At 46.3% G+C, this 25,627-nt stretch overlaps 1 protein-coding gene across 1 annotated transcript; it reads right to left on the bottom strand.

Moving 5' to 3' along the window:
- Positions 1-304: 304 nt before the first annotated feature.
- LOC100276651 (LYR motif-containing protein At3g19508) lies at positions 305-1,032 on the bottom strand. The gene is made up of 2 exons (XM_008654252.4): positions 702-1,032; positions 305-590 (listed from the first exon to the last, which is right to left on the bottom strand). The coding sequence occupies exons 1-2, from the start codon at positions 891-893 to the stop codon at positions 522-524; spliced, it is 261 nt and encodes an 86-aa protein (XP_008652474.1). The 5' UTR covers positions 894-1,032; the 3' UTR covers positions 305-521.
- Positions 1,033-25,627: the final 24,595 nt, after the last annotated feature.

Here is a 25,627-nt window from a genome sequence, read left to right as displayed (position 1 = left end):
ATATATATATATATATATATATATATATATATATATTATATACATATTTTGGGCCTTACACAGCTGCACTCTAGTTGCAGCCGTTATATTTTTTCTAGTTGCGGCCGTTATATTTTTTTCAGTCATCGTCGTGGCCTTGAAACAACTTCTTTCTAGTTGTGAGCTTTATGGTATTGGTGGCTTGCTCGTGGTACGATGGCTTGCTCAAGGATCTTAGCGACGGCCACACCGAACGGTGACGCCGAGTAGCAAGCAGTACTAATTCGGAGCTCCCGCAAAGTTGATTTGAATTGAAAAGAGCAGGTAATTCGAAGCTCCCACAAAGTTGATTTGAATTGAAAAGGGCTGGCATACACAGGCATGACAAAAGGGAGATGACAAATGAGCATGAGTTGTTAACTTGCATCGTTCCATACAGCGTCCAAGTAACCAGAGTGATGCAAGTGCCAAAACAAACACAAATCGAAGCTGAGCTCAATCCTCAAGCCAAGAGCGGCATATGATCGAACACCTTGCGTGCGTCACATCACAGCGTGGCCGTCTGTCAAGTCCTTGAGCCGCACCGCCACTTTCCCCGCGTCGATCGAGTACTGCAAGTGCAAAGCCAGCCTTGCATGCTTAGACGTCTAACTCGGTGGAGGTGGCCCTGGAGGCAAGAAGGTTGAGAATGGAGCGGCGGCGGCCATAATAGTAGGAGATACCTTGGAGAGGACCCATGTGGAGTGGGTGTAGGCGCGGCGGAGGAGGGCGCCGAGATCGTCGTCGGCGGCGAGGTCGCGATAGTTGACGAAGTTCTGGCGGGCGTACTTGGCGTAGTAGGGCTGCGTCTCCGCCGGCAGCCGCCGCACCAGGCGCAGCACCTCGCGGTATGCACGCAGCCCCGCGTTGGCCATCGTTTGCGGTAGTGCGTCTACGTGAGCCGGACGTGGAGGCGCGAGCTGCTGATTGCTACGAGTATATGTATCAAAGTCCAAACACAAATCAAAAAGCCAACGTAGGATATCCGTGAGCAAGATGATTAGGCTATCGGCAGCACATCTCTGATTCTCTAATTAAAACTTCACTCTTTAAACAGTATTAAACAGAGTTTTATGTTACTAGATAGTCTACGTACTACCGTTGGTTATAACAGCGTACAATAATATCTGACGAGTGTCTGTCAATTTGTTTAGACGAAGAACTTGTAAGAAAAAAATTAAGGACCAAGGAATTAAAAAAACTCTCCTTAATTTGTTAGCTCTTAGCAGAAAAGATATTTATGTTTCCCCTTAATCGATTAACTCCCAGCAGAAATGAGTGTGTCAGACCCGATAGAACTCTTACATTCTTCTTTACGCGAAGTTTGTGGACTTGTGAATCCAGAATCTAAATGTTGATCTCGATGGTAAAATCTGGATCATCGGCAGGTTCCACAGTTGAGCTGCTAATGGAACCCCTAGTCGCTTCAACAAACTTCTCATTTAGAACCGAAATAGACATCTAAAAAATGAGACAGATACTACTTAGCTCTTCCGAGTCCCGAAGTATTGCATAACAGATTGTTGGGGCCTTATTCCTTCGAAAGTACTAAAAAACATGACTAACCGTATGTTTTCAGCATGATATACATTATTACAAGGAACTTTGGCTTCGGGATGGAAGTTTTCTCCCATGGCAAATGCATACGAGGTGAAGATATAATTCGAAGATGATAAGAATAAACGGCGAAGCTATAGCCGAAGTGTAATAGCTTCGGCTTAAAATGGTGATGAAGACCAAACATCATGTTGACCAGAAGGGAAAAAGAATAGCTAGTCCTTAATGATTTATATTATGGTCATAAGTATATGTCAGGGACACAAATGTACTTTTACTCGGGCTGCGTCCCATGTCTATAAATAAATGAACAGTAGCACTATACTGTTCACGCTGGATTGTAATCACTCTCGCATCAGCACATTCGAACAAGCCGAAGGTATCAATATAATATAAATTCAATTAATATTTATGTGTACATTATGAAATACAAATTTGAATGAATCACTGAATTACATTCATTATCTTTATGTATTCTCATTCTCGTATTAAACGAGGAGGGCATGTTCTTCATAACCTTCGTCTGAAGATCATTATACTCGAGAGGAGATAATGTTTCGGAGGACCAATGTATCTAATTCTTAACAAATGTGTTGCCTTGTTCTTAATCCACAACATTCGAGAGCAAGTGACCAACACAGACATAATCATGCTGTCCGAAATGGCGGAACTAGCATAGGACATGTATATACCAGATAACTTTGCGAAAACTGGAAGTTAGCAGACACCATGCGTGCACTCGCAACTGGGCCAGATCCGACTATAGATAATGCATTAGGGTTTGGGGTGTTCGATTCCGCGCACCGGGAAGGGAAGGCCCGGAGAGGGGCAGGGGAGGAGGCGCTCGCCCAGTCGTCGTCGCGAGGAACCAAGAGAGAGGCGAGACAACGGAGGGGAACGAGGTCGTCAGGGACTTAGAGCCGTGCAATGCACCGGGGCAGCCGCGGCGGACGGGGGCGAGGGCAGGGCCGGGGCCGGCGGGCGGGGCCAGAGCTGTGGCAGAACCGCCCGAATTATTCCAACTTAAGTGCCCAAGGCACGCCTTAGAGGCCGCAACACACTTAAATTGGAATAACCCGTCACTCCCTCAGATCTAGTCTGATAAAGCCACTCCCGAGATCAAATACCACTAACTCACTCGATGGTGAGTCACAGGGAAAATACAATAAAGCAGCAAACCTCAAATTAAAGTACTGGGGTTATTACATGAATCGGAGTTTTCCAAGTAAACTGAAACAAGTTCATAATTAAAATTGCAGCGGATAGTCGATAACGTCGAATGATGAGGAATAGGGCACGACCTAGCCCACTACTCCTCCTTCTCCTCTCCTGCTGGAGCAGCATCCCACTCGATCGTCCAACCCGGTCGTAGGGTGGTAGGCCAAGTCACACCATCAACCATATCCTGAAATATACCTGCAAAAATTATACCACAAGCAAGGCTGAGTATACTAATACTCAGCTAGACTTACCCGGTGTGAGTATTCTACTCCTCTAACTCTAGACCATGCAGTTGTTTGGCTGAGGGGTTTGGTTTGCCAAAAGCACTAGCTGAGCCTAAAATCAATTTTAGCTTTTCCAATTCTAGTATCATTAATTTTAGCTAAGTTTGCTCCTGCTAAAGCATACATGGTAACAATCATTTAGTACAATCAACATGTTATCTCAAATCAACCTTATTTCACTTTTTACTCAATGCAGTACAAGGGGTCAAGTAGTCTCATTAGCTGCGAGAAGAAGACGATTCGAATCGAGTTTTTAAACCATGCAAGGTAAACCTAAACACACGACATGTAGGGGCACTCCGTCCCCACACATATCAACCGTCTCCATCGATTCCCCGTTCGCGGCTGTTGGGGACTTGTTCTCAAATGCTATGAGTTAAGAATAAGGCAACACAAAATGTTAATGATTAAAGCCCTTCGTCCTCTGAAGCATTGGCTCCCTTAGGATATAATGATCTTTAGACGAAGGTCATGAAGGACGTACCTTCGTCATCACAATATATATTAATGAAAGAAGAAGCATATGAAACATGAGAGACAACATGAATAATTATACAACATCTTTAATATATCTTTATTAAATCATCATAAATGAATGTGAACAATATTAAATTACATTTGTACCTTCAGCTTGACAGAAGGCAAAAGTCCAAGCGTGACGCACGAATAAATACAAGTCAGCGTGAACAGTACGGTGCTACTGTTCATCTATTTATAGGCACAGGACGCAGCCTGTGTAAAATTACATCCATGTCCTTGATTTTTACTATTGACTTAAGGGCAATCTATTGAGGACTAGATAGCCTTTTCCTATTTAAGTCGGTTTCATTTTCCACCACTAAGCCGAAGCTTCTCCACGCGTAGCTTCGGAGCTGCATCATCCTTCGTCTCGACCATGCTTTTCATATTGTGTACAGTTTCATTCCGAGTCCGAAGGTACCTGTACATATATTACACTTGGGAAACATTGTTAAATTATGTTTTTGAGGACCATCGGAAGACGAAGGCCCCCAACAGTAGCCCCTCGCAGTATTAATTTGTTATAACAACGAATTCAAACTGCGTCGTGAACGAAGGCCTTAAGCCGAAGGTCCGAAAAAACACCTTCCCTTTGCTAGAATAGCAACAGTCAATGACAAACGGGGTCCACCAAGTTGCAAAGCACTGGGCGTATAAATATGAGCCATAGCGGCGACATTTGATATGCTATTTCTGCCATTTGTGCTATTTCTTCAAACTTTTAGCTCTTGTTCACTAGCTCTCGCCTGTTTTTTCAAGCTTTTCGAGCTTCAGTTTAAAGACGTGTTTTCACCATGTCTGGGAAAAGATGACTGAGGAAAAGAAGATGACTGCAGATACGAAGCTAACTGAGGAGACGAAGTTGTTTGAAGAAAAGAAAGCTGCTGATCGTTTTATCGCCGGGTTTATTGAGTCTATGTCAAAAACAAACATGGAGAAGATTACTAAAGAGATACTGGAAGGTTTGTCTGAAGATACTGATGACAGTGATAGTTATGATGTGGAAAGTGGGGATGAAGATTCTGAAGATCGGCCCTGGCGACCAAGCCATGCTGTCTTCGGAAAATCGATTATTAAACAGAGTCATCTTGACAACATGAGAGGAAGGTACTTTCGTGACCTGTCTATCGTGAGAGCTGGTGGAGACAACATCGTCCCTGCCCCTGAGGAAAATGAAGTTGTTATATACCGAAGCTTTTTAAGGCTGGTCTTCGGTTTCCTTTGAGCAAGTTTGTGGTTGAAGTGCTAAAGATATACCAGATCTTCCTTTATCAAATCACCCCCGAAGCTATATTGAGGATGGGGATTTTTGTCTGGACTGTAAGGAGTCAGGGGCTAGAGCCAAGCGCGAAGTGCTTCTGTAGTATGCACAAACTTTTATATGAGACGAAGGCTACTGGCAAAGAACAGTACCACAACAACTTCGGTTGTTATGGATTTTTTGCTCGCCCCAACACAAGCCACCTGGTGCCAACATTCCGGAAGAGATGGCCCGGAGCTTGGATGGAGGAGTGGTTTTATGTTAAGAATGATTTAAAGGCAAGGGAAGACATCAAAGAAATCATCTAGCGCCCCATCTGGTCTCGCTTCGGCCTCCGAAGGCCGAAGGTGGAAATTGATGACGCTGTTGAAGCATGTCAGAGGGCTTTTAGCACTGTTTGTTCCTTCATTGGCACAAGGGATTTGATTCAAGAGCATATATCCTTCAGGGTATGGCCACTTGTGGAAAGCTGGGAAATGCCGAAGGAGACCACCACCGACTCTAGTGGTGGTGGTCTAGTCCGACTGAAGTATACCTTCAGATTTAGGGAGGAGTTTGATGAGCCAAACGACGACTGGCTAAAGTCTATTGAAGCTACCAGTGAGGAGCTACTTGGAGCTCACTCCAAGGCCGAAGATAATTGCTTTGTCTGCAGCCTTTGGAGGCTGGGGGAAGAAAAGACTGAACAGGGTCTTTGATGCGATTGGCTTCATATACCCCAATTATCGCTTCCCGCTGCGAGGGCAAGGAAAAAAGAGGAAGACTGCTGATTCGGCCGCTGTAGCTGAGCCGAAGGGCAAAAAGATGAAGGTTCTGACCCCTCGGCCGCATTTCATTGAACCGGCCGTGGTGCCTAAATTTGTCGAAGGAGCCTCTTCAACTGCTGAAGCAAGACAAGCTGCTTCAATTGCACAGAGCGTTGAAAAACCAACTGTAATGCCATAGACGCCTACAGTCAAGCCAGTCGAAGCTAAGGTTGATAAGGCTGAAGAGCCAAAGGTTGAAGAAATAATGAAAATGTCAGAAATGCCGAAGGTGCAAAAGGCTTCTGCCGCGACTCCCAAGAGGTTGAGGATGGCCAACTTGCTGGATGCTGTGCTGGAGACTACAAAGGCCTTGAGCCGTGCTCCTACAAAGAAAATTGCTGAAGCTGTCAAAGCGCAAACCGAAGCCGAAACTGGGCAAGCAGAAACCGAAGCTACGAAAGCTCAGGCTGAAGCCGAAGCTGGTCCTTCAGCTCTCGTCGTGATGAAGCCTGCCGCGCCTGAGGAAAAAATGGCAGGGCAGATTGCACCTGAAATGATCGAGACTCCGGCTCCCGAAGCTCTGATCGAAAATATTGACTACATCATTCGACACGCTTCGGGGAAGAAATTATCCGAAGAAGAAATTCTGGAAACCAGACACTATGCGCGAAAATTGAAATATCCGAAGGGAGCTTTAGTGTTTAACGGCACTAACGATGACGACTTCTTACATTGTCTCCCGGACAACAAAGAAATATCCATTTGCCAGGAGATAGGTAAGAGCATAGGATTCCTGAAGCTGGAAGATGGCCTTTCGATTTTATCGAAGGATGATCTTGCTGATAGCCTAGCATACAACAGTATAAAGGTATAAAAGTTGACTTTTAAGTTGGAAATAAAGTATTTCATTGCCATACTCAATTCTTTCTTCTTTGCAGGGCTTAATTCTTAGTAATGCCCTTAGGGCGTAGAAGAATATTGAAGACGAAGGCTATACAATGGCTCTTGATAACCTTTGTTTAGAGGTGATTGAATTGAGAAACGAAGGTTTGGAAAAAGACAAAATCTTAATTTCATTGGTGAACAAAGTAAAGGAAGACGAAGCTAATTTCAAAGCTCAGGCTGAAGCCCAGAAAACTCAAATTGAAGACCTTCAGAGACAACTGGCCGAAGCTAAAGAAAACTGCGCAATTGCACAGGCTAATCAAGAAATCAGCGAATATTGGAAAAATTATCTAGAGAAAAATGTTAAAGAACATTGCGAATCCAAGGAAAGGTGCTTCGAGAAATCCTTGGATTGCGTGAGAAAATTAAAATCTAGCTTCGCCCAAGTGGGTGCCTACTCTGCTGAAGAAAACTTCGTACGAGACGACCCCGAAGGCATCGTTGAATGGATAAATGCAGTAGCCGAAGCCTTCAAAGAAATTTTGAGTGATCGCGGGGATGTTTGCGCGTTTTCCGGTGCGTGGGGAATTTCAGCCATCTTGGAGAAGGCCGGGTGCGATCACATTTAAGCCATAGCCCAAGCTGAAATTGCCTTCTCCGTGGATGATACGAAGGATCCTTCAGCTGAAGCAACCTTGATGGGCGGGAAATTTTACAATGATGTCTGGGTGAATGGTGGCCGAGAGATGGCCCATGAAATTATAAAAAAAGAGTGAAAAAGACACCCATGACGCCCGCGCAGAAGCAAGACAAGCTGAAGAAGCTGCTGAACGCGAAAGGCGTATATGTATTATTTTTTGGTTATTTAGCTTCGTTACTTGTTTTGCGGCTTCGAACTAATCAATTTTACCTACTTCAGCTGAACTATCTCCACCGCTGGAACCGTACGATCCCCTAGCTGATCCAGAAATGAAGGAAGCGCTAGACATTATAAACATGGTGGACTCCATTATTGACGAAGTTGTTAATAAACTTCTAAACGAAGTTGCAGAAAAAGTTCTCAGAGAAGAGTAGACTTCATTGTAATAATATTTCGAAATGCTCGATGTAATGGAATGAACATTAAGATTCTATTGTAACAATACTATGTAATATTTGATGTATGTAACTTTGAATTAAATATGTAAATTATTGTAATTTATTTCTTTGCGATGCATGAAACTTACACACATACCGTTTTTGAGCCTTCGGCGAAAAAACACCTTCCCTTCTTTTCATGCTTCGTAAAGAAAGAGATCCCTTCTTGTGACAAGGCTGATAAATCTGTATTTCCCGAAGCTTAGTTTGTGCCTTAGAACATTTTCATTTTGACAAAGCATTTGCCGAAGATTGGCTTCATATTCGATTCTTGTGCCATTGATGCAATATGATGTATAATGTAATGTTATGCGAAATGATGTGATGATATGATGCAAAATGATGAGAATGTCGAAGCCACACACTCACACGCCCACAATGGAACACACAAGCTCTGCATCCCCTTAGGAACGACTTTTGAGCTTCTTCACCTTCTATTTCGGTGATATATGTTCTGCATCCCCTTAGGAACGTTTTTTGAACTTCTTTGCCTTCTATTTCGGCGGTATAAGTTCTGCATCCCCTTAGGAACGACTTTTGAACTTCTTCCCCTTATATTTTGGTGGTTTTTGGATCTGCATTCCCTTTGGAACGACTTTTGAGCAGAAAACTTACGCTGCGCTCCCTTAGGAACGACTTTTTGTAGCTTCGGAATTTTAGCTCTGCATTCCCTTAGGAACGACTTTTGAGCACAAAACTTATGCTGCGCTCCTTTAGAAACGACTTTTGTAGCTTCGTTTATGTTGGCTCTGCATTCCCTTAGGAACGACTTTTGAACTTCGTAAATCTGTGAAGAAGATATATTTCATTCTGATTGAAGCAAAATCATTACAAGAAATTAAAACTAAGTCTTCATTGTTTGTTCCTTATTCAAAAAACAAAATAGCCTAGAATATAAAAGTATTTAAGAAGCAAGATATTGCTCAGTATATGTGCTTTGATTCTGGTATAGTACTATTGACTGTACGAGCTTCGGACTCCTCCCTGAAGTCATGTTGTTGCTGGGAGTGATGGCGCCCTTCTGGCTGTTGGCTTCAGGAATAAGTAGGTTGTAGTGGTGGTGGCGGTGGGAGCTGAGGCCAAGAGGCTTGTGAATGGCTTGCCGAAGCAACAGAAGCTGCAGGTTGGTTTCCCACATATTCTGGTATGTAAGGAGAGTGGCACGAAGCAGTGTGTAAAACCTGCTTCGGCTGATTCTGCCGAGCTTCTGCTTCGGCAATCTCCTTTTGTTTCAGAATATTGATTTGTCACGTTCTTGTAGTGTGGCCCTTGTCCTCACCACAGAATAAGCAATAGATTTTCCTGGGTTGATCCCCATATCTTCCTCCGAAGCCCCTGCCGCTTCTACCCCTTAGAGCTGGTGGCCTGAAGGAGCTTTGCTACTGTCCCGAAGACTGTGAGGTGTGCTGTGGCCTCTGAAGCTGGCTTCCTTTTTCTTCATTCTGACTAGAGCTGTGTATTGATCTGACATGCCTAGGGTGGATTCTCCCTCCGAAGCCCCTAGTCATCTCAGAAAATCTGTAAACTTCCTCCCTTCTCTGTCGAAAGTCATTATCAGCCCGGATGTACTCATCCATTTTCTGAAGCAGCTTCTCCAAAGTCTAGGGGGGTTTCCTGGTGAAGTATTGGGCCGTAGGTCCTGGCCGAAGACCCTTGATCATGGCCTCAATGACGATTTCATTAGGCACTGTGGGCGCTCGTGCTCTTAGTGGCAAGAACCTTCGGACATACGCTTGAAGGTATTCCTCATGGTCTTGTGTGCACTAGAACAAGGCCTAAGCTTTGACTGGCTTCGTCTGAAAACCTTGAAAACTGGTAACCAACATGTCCTTGAGCTTCTGCCATGACGTGATTGTCCCTGGCCGGAGAGAAGAGTACCATGTCTGGGCCATGTTTCGGACTGCCATGACGAAGGACTTTGCCATGATAGCTATGTTGCCTCCATATGAGGATATTGTTGCCTCATAGCTCATCAAGAATTGCTTTGGGTCTGAGTGACCATCGTACATGGGTAGCTGAGGTGGCTTGTAGGATTGTGGCCATGGGATAGCCTGCAATTCTGCTGCCAGGGGAGAAGCATCATCAAAAGTAAAGGTACCATGATTAAAATCATCGTACCATTCAACTTTGTTGAATGAGCCCTCTTGACGAAGCTCCCTGTGTTGGGGCCTTCGGTCTTGATCATCTTGAGTAAGATGACACACTTCCTCGGTAGCTTCATCGATCTTCTTTTGAAGGTCGGCCAGCCGAGCCATCTTCTCTTTTTTCCTTTGCACCTGCTGGTGAATGATTTCTAGGTCCATGATCTCTTGGTCCAACTCCTCCTCCTGAAGTGCTGGACTGGTGGCCTTTCTCTTTTGGCTTCTGGCCTCTCGGATAGAGAGAGTCTCCTGGTTTGTGTCTAGTGGTTGTAGTGCAGCCCCTGGCGCTGTTATCTTCTTCGGTGGCATGACGAAGGTTGATGCTTTGCCGAAGATTGTGGAAGTGAGTACACCGGAGGTGGGCGCCAATGTTGGGACTTGTTCTCAAATTCTATGAGTTAAGAACAAGGCAACACAAAATGTTAATGATTAAAGCACTTTGTCCTCCGAAGCATTATCTCCCTTAGGATATAATGATCTTCAGATGAAGGTCATGAAGGACGTACCTTCGTCATCACAATATATATTAATGAAAGAAGAAGCATATGAAACATGAAAGACAACATGAATAATTATACAACATCTTTAATATATCTTTATTAAATCATCATAAATGAATATGAACAATATTGAATTACATTTGTACGTTTGGCTTGACAGAAGGCAATAGTCCAAGCGTGAGGCACGAATAAATACAAGTCACCGTGAAAAGTACGGTGCTACTATTCATCTATTTATAGGTAGAGGATGCAGCCTGTGTAAAATTACATCCATGCCCTTGATATTTACTATTGTCTTAAGGGCAATCTATCGAGGACTAGATAGCCTTTTCCTATTTAAGTCGGTTTCATTTTCCACCACTAAGCCGAAGTTTTTCCACGCGTAGCTTCGGAGCTGCATCATCCTTCGTCTTGACCATGCTTTTCATATTGTGTACATTTTCATTCCGAGTCCGAAGGTACCTGTACATATATTACACTTGGGAAACATTGTTAAATCATGTTTTTGAGGACCTTCGGAAGATGAAGGCCCCCAACAGCGGCCAGGGCTCACCGCCTTGGCATACAATGCTCCAATGACCACGGCTGCCGTCGTGCATTGACCGCACTTGTACCCACCATAGCTAGCATGTGAGACCCAGTCTCAAGACAAGTGAGGGGGAAAGTCCACGCCCGGCTTTACTCAGGTACTAGGTTTACCGGTTACCATATTTCCCGACATGTGATTAGTACGTTCAAACACTTGACTCAGGTATCCACACATTAATCCTTAGTTCCTTTTTCCCGTCTCATGGACAAGGCATCCACCCTGGATCTAAGTCCATAGTTCATCATAGATCCCGTTATCAAGATGAATACAATCAATTCCTGACCTCGCGTGAGTGTTAGAAAAATCACTCGACTTCTACTGAGATCCTAATTAGCAAAGCAGCTACTCGACCTAGCATACTAGTATCCATCTCAAAAAGGAATCATGAGTTTATGCAACTAAGGGTTTCAAGAAACTCCTACACTTAAGTGCACATTACAAGCCTACAAACATTAAGTGTAGTAAAGTAGCATATATAAACTGGTTATGCATAAAACCGGGGCTTGCCTTCAAATGCTGGGGCTGAGGGGAAATCTTCTATGGCAGGCTCAGGAGCTGGCTCCTGATCTTCCTCGTGGACAGCTCCTTGCTCGGGAATGAGCACGTACTCTCCATCAACGAGGTTGCAATCTAATGAATGCAATGAGTAAGATATATGTATGGCATGATATGCAATTTAGCAATTATAATTGGATGGTGAATGATTAAATTAATATGGTAAAGTTTAACCTTACTACTGGAAATTTTCATGGTACACTTAGCCATTTAGGTCAAGTTTGGTTAGGTTAAATAGTCAGATTATTTTAGTGTTCCACTGATTTCCTTTTTATGTTTTAGTGAAAGTTTATTATAATTCCTAGCTGAATTTATTGGGGTGAGATTCATTATTCTTCCCAATTTCTCTCTTCTTTCCCTTTCCTCTTATGTTTTAAGGTGTGTTTGAACTACAATCTAGTTTTATAAATTTCCAAAAACTCTGTAAAAATTACAATAGCTTCTTACATGTGTATAACTCTCTGTCTCAAAAATTGGGGCTTAAAAAGTTAAGGGTTCTCTCTGTACAAAATTATCAAATCATAGGGCAGATGGGGGTGCTTTGAACTATAACTCATCTCTAACAGTGGATTATTCTCTAAGGCTTATTTTTGCTGGCATTTAGGTGTAATAACATGACTTTGTACCAAATTTTAGCCACTAATACTTATTGGTTATTTTACTGTGATTTCCTAAAGTTTGTGGCCAAAGGGGTGCTTTCTACTACCACTATATTTGAAAAAATGTCCAACAGAATTCTAATTTTTCCTATCTTCTTCTTTGTGCAAGAGCAATCATTCTAGAATTTGGAAACTTTTTGCTTAAGGGAAGAGGGGGTAGAAATTCTTGGATTATATGGCCTTTTTCATGGGGTAGGGGGTAATGGATGTTATCTTATATTTTTGAATAGGTTTTGTATTTTTCTCTGGTGGTCTACTTCATCAATAGTTGGGTAAAAATTCATTTGCCTACTATTGCACAATTTTATACTTTCTTATGATTTAATTAGAACATGGGCCAAAACCATATTTGAATTGTTTAGCTCACTTATTTTGAGGGGTTGGGGTGTTTATTATTTTTGTAGTGGTGTTCTAGTAGTTAGGAGTCTACTGAATTTTCTCTACCCTTTTTATAGTGGTCCTTGCATTTTTAATCATGGTTTTTCTTGGTTTCTTAGTGCCTAATAAATATTTAACCCTGGATTAGCTTTGGACTAGGGTTCTCTGTATTTTTCCTAGATTCCTCATCACTTAAGTATACTAGGAAAAATATGCTCCTTCTCTGTTTATTATTTTCCACTACCTTTCTTAATTTTCTAAGTTTTGGATAGATATAGTTTTTAATAGCAAAACATGAGTTAATCTTGTATAGTAGGGTGCTCAGTATTTTTGAACAGTGCCTAAGTTGGGTATGTATCTCTACAAATTTTCTTAAGCCTAGCACAGAAGCATTTCTATTTTTCTTTATATTAATAAGGTTTGGGAAGTTTCCCTATTTAATTCAAAACTCTAAAAATTAATACACAAAACATGGGGTTTAGTATTTTTGTTTGATGGTTCATATTATTTTGAAACCAACAAAATTGGTTTGACTAATTTTGGATAAATATTCTTGAAGTTATGAATTTCCTAAGTTTTGTGTTCATTAAAAAAATAATCAGAAATGGTTAAATGGAAACTAACTTTGCATCGGGGTCCCTAGCGATTATTTTCAAATTCCCTCACAGACTAGTCCTCGGGTCACTATTCAAATGTGCCACTGACAGTTCAGAAAACCCCCTGGGGTTTTGCAAAACCTAACCCGAGGTCCTTCTCCCAATTAAATAGTACCCGCGGCAGAGGAAAGGGCGGAGGGGCTTACCGGTGGCGAGATTGCTCCGGTGAGGTGGCCGAGGGTGTAGGGGAGGTCGTGACGGTCACTCCGATGTGCGGATCGTCTCCGGGGATAGTCGGAGTAGGCCGGTCCACGTGCTCAGGCGGGGGAGCTCGTCGGCGATGAGGGTTCCGGCTTATCCAGGCGGTAGAGTTCAATTAAACCGGTCAGTGAGCTTCACTAGGTGCTAGGGAAGGCATAGGCGCGAGGAATTGGAGAATGGCTCACCGGATAGCTCGGCCTACGCGCGGTGGCGGGCGACCGTAGTCCGGCGACGGTGATCTTGCTGTTCCGGTGAGGCAGGGCTTCGATCCTTGCTTGGAGAAGCTTCACGGCTCCTCGAGAAAGCTGTCCAAGGGCTTAGTTGAGGCTGAGGGTCTCTGGAAATGGCTGGCCACAGTGGCCGGCGCTCGGGTGGCTCGGGCGGGTGGCGCAGAGCTCGCCGGAGCTAAGGATAGTGTCTGGTCAGCGAAGGTGAGTGCAGAGTGAGGTGAGGCACGTCTGGGGGTGGTCTTAAAGGCACGGGCGAGCACGGCCGAAGGGTGGCTCTGACACGCATTTAGGGTGTGCGTGGGTGAGCGCCAGTGCGCGCTCTGGCGCGTGGGCACGACGTCGAGCACGAGGCAACGCAGAGAGAGGTCAAGTTCAAGCGTGGATTGGCTCCAAATCTTTGCGATTATGGCCATGATCCCATTGAGAGATCTCTTCCCCTGACATTCCTTTGTCATTTGTGTGTGGAGGCTTATGGGTTTTGCTGACTGGAGCCAAAGATATGGAGTGATGAAGTTTGGTTTGTCTCATTGCTGAACTCCGAGAGGAAATCCCAGATTTGACGTGTCTAGGGCACGAATCTCGATGCCATCTTCACACACGTTGCAGAGGGGTTAGTTTAGAACAATTTTGTCAATGGGGACTTAAGGATTTGAGCTAGGGATCAAGGTGAACGTGCTCAAGTTGTAGGTGAAGGCTGAAATTCAGAAATCTGAATTTCAGATTTTCCCTAGAGAGCTTATACTTGGATGACCTTTTTGGGGATTTTAATCAATTATTTTGGCCAAACTTTTATAACATTTATTGTAGCATAATTAGTGTATTTCAACTTTGTATAATTGTCCTAAGCCATGATTCCATGTTTTTCATGGTCTTTTTACCAATTTCTTCCTTTCTACTTAAATGGCCTAATTAGGGTTGTCTTAGGGTTTAAACATTTTCCCATTTTCAATGCATGATATGATTTAGGAATGAGTCTTAGGACAAAAGAATTAGTTGAATTTTTTCTCTCAAGTTTTTGGTGTCTTTTGCTCAATTTGATTCACATGAAATAATGGTTCTTTAGTTAGCACTGAGAAGAACTCTGGGAATTACTGGGGTGTTACAGGAGGCGGCTGGGGGCAGGGGCGGCCGCGGCAGGTAGGACCGAGGAAGAAGAAACTGAGGGAGAGAGAGACGCGAGAGTGAGACGAGAGTGAGAAATGTGAGAGAAGAGATAAGATTGAGTAGAGGTTTAAGATAAAAATATAACTTCCTAGAGTAAAGCCGTATGAAGTTAGCTTCCTAGAGCCAGCCGTATGAAGTTAGCTTTTTGTTTGACTAGTCAAAAGCTGAAATCTAACTTCCTAGAGGAGGCCGTAGGATGTTAGCTGGGCAACTAACTTCCTAGAGCCGGCCGTAGAAAGTTAGCTTTTCGTTTGACTGGTCAAAAGCTGAAATCTAACTTCCTAGAGGAGGCCGTAGGAAGTTAGCTGCCCATGATAACTTCCTAGAGCCGGCCGTAGGAAGTTAGCTTTTCATTTGACCACAACCGCGGATTAGCAACTAAAAGCTAACTTCCTAGTGGAGGCCGTAGGAAGTTAGCGGCTCGCTTGACCGAACACACGGGGTCAGCATGTGAAAGCTAATTTCCTAGAGCTTTTATAAAATACCGTAGGAAGTTATGTTTATTTCCTAAAGCTACCAGTTGCCTCTCGGAAGTTATTTATTTCCTATGGTTTGTTATAAAAGCTATATGAAGTTAAAAAACCGTGGGAAGTGTATGATTTTGGTGTAGTGTGAGTAAAAAGTGGAATGCGATTTTACTTGAGATAACATGTTGATTGTACTAAATGATTATTACCATGTATGCTTGGAAAGGAGCAAACCTAGCTAAATTAATTATGCTAGAACTGGAAAAGCTAAAACTGTTTTTAGACTCATCTAGTGCTTTTGGCAAAACAAACCCCTCAGCCAAACAGCTGCATGGTCTAGAGGTAGAGGAGTAGACTCATCACACCGGGTAAGTCTAGCTGAGTATTAGTATACTCAGCCTTGCTTGTGGCATAATTTTTGTAGGTACACTACAGGACATGGTTGATAGTGTGACTTGGCCTTCCACCGGGCTGGACGGTCGAGTGGGATGTTGCTCCGGCAGGAGAGGAGCAGGAGGAGTAGTAGGCTAGGCCTTGCCCTATTCCTCAGCATTCGACGTTATCGTTTATCCGCTGCACTTTATTTTTGAACTTGTTCCCTTTTATTTAAAACTCTGATTTATGTAATAACCCTAGTAATTCAATTTGTGGTTTCATGCTTTATTGTATTCTCTTTGTGACTCACCTTCGAGTGAACTAGTGGTATTCGATCCCGGGGAAGTGGCTTTATCAGACTAGATCTACGGCACTGACGGGTTATTCCGATTTAAGTGTGTTGCTGCCTCTAAGGCGTGACTTGGGCACTTAAGCTGGAATAATTCGGGCGGTTCCACCACAATCCATTTTTGGTCACTGTTGTATTTGGTCTTCGTCATCAACATGAGCCGAAGTCCCTTGACTATAGCTTTGTCGCCCATTTTTGATACCTTCGGGTTACACCTGTACTCTTGTTACAGAAGATCTCTATTCCGAAGTTGAAGCCTCCTACAATAATCTATGTCATGCTGAAGACATATGGTTAGTTATGTTTTTGAGGACCTTCGGAGGAGGAAGTCCCCCAACAGTAGCCCCTCACAGTATTGATTTGTTTCTTTGTAACAAATTTAGACTGTGACGTGAACGAAGGCCTTTAGCCGAAGGTCCGAAAAACACCTTCCCTTCGCTAGAATAGCGAATGACACTGACTTGCGGGACCCACCAAACTGTGGGGCTCTGGACATATAAACAGGAGCTTTCATTGTAAGCGTTTCTTGTGCCATTTCAGTTGCTTGCATTGCGCTCGTCTTTTTAAAGTTTCTTGCTTTGTCGAGTTTAATTGGATTTCAAGCTTCGGCATTTCAACAACCATCGACTTAATGGCTGATGAGAAGAAGATTGTTGATTCGGCGCTGTCTGGGTTCTATGAAGCCATGGAAAAAACTAATGTAGAGAAGATTGCGAACGAGATGCTGGCTGGGATATCTGAGAACTCCAGCGATAGTGAAAGTTTCAATGTAGAAAGTGGGAATGAAGATGCCAAAGATCGGCCATGGAAACCAAGCCATGTTGTCTTCAGGAAATCAACTATTAGGCAAGGGCAGATTGATGCGATGAGGGGGAGGTACTTTTGTGATATCTCAATTGTGAGAGCTGGAGGGGAGAATAATGTCCCTCTGCCCGAAGCTGACGAAGTGGTAGTTTATAGAAGCTTCATGAAGGCAGGGCTTCGGTTCCCTCTAGATAAATTGCCGGTCGAAGTCCTGAGAACCTTTGAAATTTACCTTCATCAACTTACTCACGAAGCTTTCATCAAGGTGGGGATCTTTATATGGGCCATGAGGAGCCAGGGACTGGAGCCAAATGCAAAATGTTTCTGCAACATCCATGAGTTGTCTTACGAGACGAAGGTGTTGGGGGCCTTCTTCTTCTGAAGGTCCTAAAAAACACAACTAACATGTTTTTCAGTATAATATACTGTCACAGGAAGCTTCGGCTTTGAGATAAAGGTGTGCATGGTATGAAAAGCGCGATCTGGAAGAAGGATGAACCAGCTCCGAAGCTGTGGATGGAGAAGCTTCGGCTTAGCACAAGGACGATGGTGGAGAATGAAACCGACCTAAAGGTGAAAAGACTGCTTAGTCCTCGACAGGTTACCTTTCGGGTAACACTAAATGTCAGGGACATGAATGTAATTTTTCCTAGGCTATGTCCTATGCCTATGAATAGATGAACAGTAACACCGTACTGTTCACACTAGTTTGTAACCTCTCGCGCATCACTCTTTCTTTTTCACCTTCTGTCAAGCCGAAGGTACAAATATAATTCGAATATCATTGATGTTTGTTTATATAATAAAAATATGAATCGTCTAATGATATGAAATGGTTATTCATATTTCCTTTTCATTTCATATGTCTTAGTTTACATCCTTGCTTATTGAAATGAAGAAGGTACGTCCTTCATGACCTTTGTCCGAAGCTCATTATATCCTAAGGGAGATAATGTTTCGAAGGACTAAGGTCTTTAACCATCTACATGTGTTGCCTTGTTCTTGATTTATAGCATTTGAGAACAAGTGACCAACAGAAGGGTACATGAAAAGAGCAATATCACAACAACTTCGGTTGTTATAGCTTCGTGCCTCGCTCTGAGGCGAGCTACCCAGTTCCCACATTTCAGAAGAGATGGCCGGGGGCCTGGAAGCAGAAATGGTTCTACGTGAAGAATGACCTGAGTGAAATGGAGGATATCAAGGGGATTATTCAACGTCCTATATGGTCTCGCTTTGGCATTAGGAGACCATCCAATACCCTTGGGAATGATATACAAGCATGCCAGATGGCTTTCAATACAGTATGCACTTACATAGGCACAATGGACATTGTCCAGGAGCACATTGCTTATAGAGTATGGCCACATGCAAATGGGTGGGAGATGCCGAAGGAGGCTGCTGCTGGCTCTAGCCAAGGTGGTTTAATCTACCTGAAGTAAACCTTCAAATACAGAAGTCAGTTTGATGAGCCAAATGATGACTGGCTAGATGCCATAGAAGCAACCAATGATGAATTGCTTGGAGCCTACTCGAAGGCTCAAGATGATGCCATGACAACGGCCTTTGGGGCTCGAGGCAAAAAGAGGTTGAACATGGTGTTTGATGTCATTGGATTTGTATATCCAAATTACTGTTATCCTTCATGAAAGCAAGGAAAGAAAAGAAAGACTACTACTTCGGTGACTTCTAGTGCGCCGAGGTCAAAGAAGGTTAAAGTTTTGACGCACCGACCCAAGCGCATTGAAACGGACGAAGTGCCGAAGCTAATTGAAGGGTCTGCTTCTATATCTAAGCCAAGTCGCTCTATGCTTGTCGAAGCTAAGACAGGACCGACTGAAGAGCCAAAACTGAAGAAGGCGGCAGAGCAGCTGAAGACCTTGAGTCCACCATGCGATACGGAATTGCCGAAGGCGTCAAGGATCCCTGCAACAACTCCGAGGAAGAGGAGAATGGCCAGCGTGCTAGACGCTGTCATGGAATCTGTGAAGGCATCAACTCCTGCTTCTGTTGAAGTGCCTAGTTCAGAAGGCAAAATTTTAAAGAAATTTGACGAAACTGGCACTGAGCAAGATGTTTCGAAGGCTGGATCCTCAGATTTTGCCGAAGCAATACCTTCGGAGACTACACCACTGTCACACCCGGTTTTAGAAGGCAAACCAAATGCGAACCATGTACGTGCCAGGATCAGTTATTCACGTACACAACAGTTACATAACATGGACATCATCACATAGTGCTCAAAATAGTATTAAAAGGGAAATAGTCGATTACATCATACGTCTGAGACGTCCATATAGTCCTTACAATAAATCAAAGTGCGGAAAAGAAACGTAGATAACCGCGGCCTTCACAGGCAGCCGACTGGGGGGTTGCCGCTAACCCACGCCTAGAACTCGTCATAGTCTTGGAACTCCTGGAAGTCTCCTTCCACAGCTTCATCTTCGCCTGAGCAGTGGTTGCAATGCTGACAACCTGGGGATGGGGGGGGGGGGTTTGGTGTGTAGAGCAAGGGTGAGTACACATCAACATACTCAGCAAGTATCCTGTTTGGCTGTAGTGGACTAGCTTTATGTGGGGATAAGTCAAGCAGTTGCTTTTAGTTGGTCAGATTATTATTTACTAATAGAAAGCCAGGTTTTAGCTTTAACCCAAGTTATTAGCCTGATGTACCCTTTCCAAACAGAAAGAATACCACTTACCAGCAACATATTCATAACCAAAACCATCAGTCTCATTGCCACCTGTAAACCAAAGTATCTCTGATCAAGTACCACTAATCACTGGAGCTCCCTTGGCCGCTCATAACCGCGAGCACGGCTGATATATCAGTTTTCAAACACTCTGCAGAGGTTGTGCACTTTACCCACAAGCCGTGATTCCCATTCTGCCCGGAGATCATGACTCTCCATTGATCACTACCAAGGTGACCCAGCAGGGCATCACTACGTAGCCTTTACAAAGATTCCCCGGGGCCGTAGCCACCCGTTAGGTTTCCTAAATGCACCGCACTCCTCCCCAAGGGGCGAACCCAAACTTGGCAGAGCGAGCCGCATACACCGAGCCCCATTGACGGCACGACGGCTCAGTGAACTACACCCCGGATCCTCTAATTATTCAGCTAAGGGCATCCCATTCCACCCTCATGGTTGCACTGTTTTCCCGGGCGGTCATCCAAAGAACAGGTCCTTACAGAGAGGCACTCGAGAAACCGCTCGAGCCCCCTTGATGACCACAAGTACAACATCATAATAAGAGAAGGGAAAACAGCGTATCATAGATAATCTCATCATGTTCATTGATTAGAGTTTGAGCAATAGCATAAAGCTAAACAATAATAATCCAACCCAGATAGGTAAACAAGGACATGGATAACCAAAGGCTAGTCAATCCTTAGGCATAAATGTGTAAAGCGGGAAGTGAATTAAATAATGAATAGGACAGAGATAGGTCAAAGGACACTTGCCTCCACCAACCGACTGCTGCTCAGGGGCTTCTCCTGCGAGTTCCTCGGGCTCTTCAACCGGATCGTTCTCTAAGCGGGTGCAAACATACATACATCCATTCATTGAAATTAGGAAACCAACAATACACCATACAAGAGAACAAGTAAAGCAAATATGCATAGAATACCACATACGATAATGGATTTACCTTGGTTAGAAAGAAACGAGGGAAGGTCTCGCAGGGGTTAAGGCTTATGCTCGAGGGGCACTATGGGTAAACGAATGACTAGACGTCACGTGTTCTAGTTCCAATTGGTTCTAACAAAAGAATTAGCTACATGCACTAATGTAAACGCGATCACTTTTAGTAGATTAACATTGAATAAGATAGACGATTGGCTATACAAATTAACTAACGTAACCAATTTCCAAATTGAGACTCCTATCTTATTAATATAAACGACGTGATTAGCGCATATAGGATACAGGGGGGGGGGGTTAGGGGGTAGACGAGGCACGACGGGTCGTGCCAAGGCACGCGCACTACGCGGGCACGCGCGCGAGGCTGCACGCACACACCACGGACTAGCCGTGTGCACGTCGGGGCCGAGCGCTAGCCGAGCTCAAAGCCGCGCGCCATAGGCACGCTGGGCCAAGCTCGAGACCACGCAGGGGCCGACACGACGCGAGCAAGGCACGACGGGGCGACCGGGGCGGGGCGGGGCGGGAGCAGCCGAGCTGGGGCCGGGGCGGTTGAACCGGCCAGGGGCAGGGCGGGGCGCAGGGGCCGAGCGGCTCGCCGGGGAACCGGGCGGGCGGGGCCGAGCCGAACACGGGAGGGGGAGGGGCGGCTCGCCGGAGGGGCGGCCGGGCGCGGGGGCGGGCTGGTCACCAGAGGCGGGGCCGAGGGGCGCGGCCAAGCCGGGGCGGGCTCGCCGGAGCGGGGGCGAGGCGGCCGAGCTCGGGGCGCGGGCGCGGGGGAGGGCGGGGCATGGCCGGGCGGGCGGCGCGGGGTGGCCGGGCCGGGCGGGGTTGGCCGGGCGGGCGGGGTGGCCGAGCCGGGCGGCGCGGGGGCGCGGGCGGCCGGGCCAGGGCCAAGCCGGCCGGCGCGGGTGAGGGGAGGGCGCCGGAGGGAGGAGAGGGAGGGAGGAGAGGGGGAAGCCTCACCGGGGGGGGCGGCGCGGGGCGGCGCGCAGGGGCGGCGGCGGCGCGCAGGGCAAGGGGCGGCGCGATTAGGGTTTGGGGCATGAGAGAGAGAGGGTGAGAGAATGACGGGCGGGGCCCGCGGGAGGGATTTTTGGAAAAAGAAAAGGGGGGGGGGGCGGCTGGGCCGGCCATGGGCCGAAAGGGGGGGAAGGGGGCGTGCGGCTGGGCCGGCCGGGAGGCCCATGCGGGAGGGGAGGGGGGAGGCGCGGCCAGGCCGCTAGCTGGGCCGGCGCGCCAAGGGGGGGGGGGGGCTGGGCCGAAATGGGAAAGGGAGGGAGGGAGAGAAAAAGAAAAGGGTTTTCTTTTTCTAAAATCTAATTTTCTTTGGATGAATGCTTTTACATTTTTAAACAATCAAAAGTATGCTTGGTTCGGCATGGTGCACCATCCAAAATAAAGTATTTTAAGGTTTTGCTTTAAACGGGGTCTAAAGCCAAAACCCGCTATAACTTTGGAACAGATCAAGGTTTAGCGAGGGAACGAGAAAAAAGAAAGGGGTAACGCCTGAATTTGGTGAGAGAAAAGAAGAAAAAATTCTACCCCCAAATTCAGGGCGTTACAAACCTATCCCCCTTAAAAGAATCTCGCCCTCGAGATTCAGGGTTGGCTAGCAAAGAGCTCAGGGTATTTAGCCATCAGATCATCTTCACGCTCCCAGGTTGCTTCTTCCTCAGAGTGATGATTCCATTTGACTTTGCACATCCTGATGGTCTTCCTTCGGGTGACTCTGTCTGCAACCTCAAGGATCTGCACTGGCTTCTCAATGTAGGTCAAGTCCTCCTGGACTTCAAGACCTTCCACTGGCAACTGCTCTTCTGGCACACGCAAGCACTTCTTCAACTGAGACACATGAAAGACATCATGCACAACAGACAAATTCTCGGGCAAACTGAGCTGATAGGCCACTTCTCCACAAATAGGACAGGGGCGGCCCAAGGCGAGGTGCTTGGCCGAATGTAACCTTTCTCTGACAACTCATCAATCTGCTCCTTAAGCTCCACCAACTCTGGTCCAGATATTCTGTAAGCTCTCTTAAAGATAGGGGCGGTTCCAGGAAGAAGCTCTATGGCAAACTCAACTTTCCGCTCTGGTGGCATACCCGGTAAGTCCTTTGGAAACACCTCTGGGAACTCGGACACAACCTTGATACTCTCGATCGGGTCTGCTTCACTGCTATCAACAGCTAGCTGATAACAACTCCTTTTCTTTGGCTCAGGCGGGACTAACTCGGTCACCACTTCCTCTCCTAGTGGGGACACCAACTTGATGGTCCTTTTATCACAACTGATAACTGCCTGATACTTATCTAGCCAATTCATCCCTAGGATGACATCTATTCCCTGAGTACCCATTACTATAAGGTTGGCGGGAAATGCTATCCCCCTTATTTCCACACTTATATTCAAACAAATGCTATCGGCTCGAATTCTACCACCGACTGAGTCAATTTGAATGGGGGTTGACATGGTAGTAATTGGAAGATTATGTGCTTCTACCCATGATGCAGTAATGAAAGAATGTGTTGCTCCAGTATAAAATAACACTTCTGCAATATGGGAGTCGACTGGGAACATACCTACTATCATGCCGGGGGTCTCCTGAACTGCTTCAGCCTCCAAGTGGTTCAGCCTTCCATGATTATAGCGCGGTTGAGAGCGGTTGCTTGATCCAGGCTGAGGCACGTTCTGCTTTGCTGGGGCGCTGGGGCCTGACTGCTGCTGGGCTGCCTTCTTCGGACATTGCATCACCCAGTGGCCTTGCTCTCCATAGTGGAAACATGCCCTGTTTCCAACCTGAGCTGGTGCTGCCTGATTGTTCTGCTGGTTTGCTGGGGCAGGAAGGCGAGGTGCTTGATGATTCTGCCTCTGAAACTGACCTCCTGACTGATTGCTCTGACGGTTCTGGTACTGATGCTGAGGATACTGCCTTTGAAACTGCTGATGCTGCTGAGGTGGACGCTGGTTCTGCCTGAACTGCTGGGGTTGATTGCCTGAGAAACGAGGACGATTGCTGCTTCCAGGCTAGGGTCCACTGATCTTGCGCTTACGATCCTCCATCTCCTTACGCTTTCTCTCTGTCATGATTGCTCTGTCAATCAGGTGCTGGAATGTCGGGAAGGTGTGATTCATCAGTTGGTACTGCAGAGGGTCAACCAAGCCTCTCAGGAAACGGTACTGTCGCTTGGCGTCGGTGTTGACATCTTCAGGAGCATAGCGAGACAATTGCAGAAACCTGTCCCGGTACTCACTGACAGACGATGGCCCTTGCTTAAGGGCCAGGAACTCCTCCTTCTTCACTGTCATCAGACCTGCAGGAACATGGTACTGACGAAAGCTTCCTCTGAACTCTTCCCAGGTGATGGCGTCAAGGTGGGCATGGGTGGCGAGGTAAGACTCCCACCATGACTGGGCTGCTCCTCTCAACAGACGGGGACCATACAGGACTTTCTCCCTGTCATCGCACTGAGCGGTATGCAACTCCCGCTCCACAGTGCACAGCCAATCTTCAGCATCCATGGGGTCAGAAGAATGAGCGAACGTTGGTGGATGACCTCTCATGAATTCAGCATGCTTGTCTCTGGGCATCTGAGGCATCTGAGGTTGAGGTGGGGCCTGCTGCTGTTGTTGCTGCTGCTGCTGAATGGCGGCCAAAGTCTGACCGATGGCTTGAACTGCCTGAGTCTGCATCAGAAACATCTGCTCGATCGACATCGGGGGCGGGGGCGGCAGGTGCTGCTGCTGGGGCACCTCATCCTGTTGAGCGGCTCGCTCCTGCTGAGCACGCCTACCTCCTCTGCGCCTGTTCTCTGACATCTGCAGAATGCAACCACACATCAGAACTGATCTGGCAAATCTTGCAGCATAAGAAAAGAGTATAGAATTCTTCAACAGCACTGAACAGACGAGCATCTTCACTGATCTCCAACACAGACCACACAACTTCTCAGATAAAGAGGAAAGTGGAATAAAAGGTTTCCCAACTATATAACTAACTCCATTAACATAATAGGTAAACCAAAATGCAGGGGATACCCACACTCTGGTGACAGTCATTACAAAGATCCAAACCAAACATAGTTCATCATGACAACCATAAATGCATAGGATATAACAAACTACCCTGTCTAACTAAGACTAACTAAAGCGAGACTAACGCTAAGACTGTAGCTTCTATGTATATATTTCGTATTAATTACAAGATCCAACTCTAACGAGCTATGGTTCTAGAGTTATCTTGGTCTTACAGTCGGGATTGCCATAAGACTGGTGTCCACGCCGAGGTGAGCGGTACGGGTGCTGAGTCCCAACGTGAGCGGGGGAACCACCATCCAGGTGACGACGTTCCGTGCGCTCAGCCCGCAGCAGGGCGATCTCAGCACGAGCCCTACTCAGCTCGTCTAATGCATGGTCCAGCTCCGTGTTTAGCACGACGGCTAGGTTGACTGTGCTGCTCAACCTAGGATTGCCCTCACCGACAGGTGAGACAATCACGCCTCCTGTGCTGCCAGATGGACGGCGGGGGTAATACTTCAGGTCAAGACCGTCAGCTACCCCACCGAAAACCGAGCAGTAGTGCGAAAGCGCACGCCGTGCAGCATCTTGCATGGCTGCCTCAGCTGAGTCCCGCTCAGAGATAGAATAGTGCTCTAAGCAGGCCTCCGCACCCTGGAGACTGTTCTCCGGGCGGCGCACCAAGCAGGTTGCCTCCCAGCGGTCCGGGTAGACCCCGCGACTGTGCTGGTAGACCACACAACGATACTCGATGGATCAAGTATGCCGGTTAAGTGCCCGATGTAGCAGGGTGTCGAGCGCATCATGGAAGTGACACCCGCGAGCAGCGTCGCGAGTGATGTGTCGAGCAACCCATCCTTCCGGCTCATGGTTAGCAGAAAGGTCGATGTCGTGGCTCGAGCTGTCGTCGCCACCTCCGTCGTCTGGGTCTCCTCCAGCAGCTACTCCAGAAGCTGGGGCGCCCAGTGGTGGTGCAGGGGGCACCTCCAAGGGAAGCACAGGGGAGCAGCTCCTCACAGACTCTATCTCCTGTTGGAGCGAGAAAGAAGAGCCATGCTGCTCCTGTCGTCGACGTTCCTGCTCCTCATGCAGGCGGTGGTGCAATCTCTCCAAGTGGCTGGACTGTCCGGCCACGGGACGGCGAAGCGGACGCTCAGCAAGGCGGGAGGGTAAGAAGGGGATGATAGACTTTCGTGCAGTGTGTCTAAGTCGAGCCATCTACAAAAGACATCGCAAGCAAAAGGGTGAGAACAGAATTAATATGACCA

Source organism: Zea mays, chromosome 7 (genome assembly GCF_902167145.1).
Source record: "Zea mays cultivar B73 chromosome 7, Zm-B73-REFERENCE-NAM-5.0, whole genome shotgun sequence".
NCBI classification, from domain to species: domain Eukaryota; kingdom Viridiplantae; phylum Streptophyta; class Magnoliopsida; order Poales; family Poaceae; genus Zea; species Zea mays.
The sequence above is the reverse complement of the archived record's forward strand: the minus strand, read 5'-3'. Positions and strand labels throughout refer to the sequence as shown.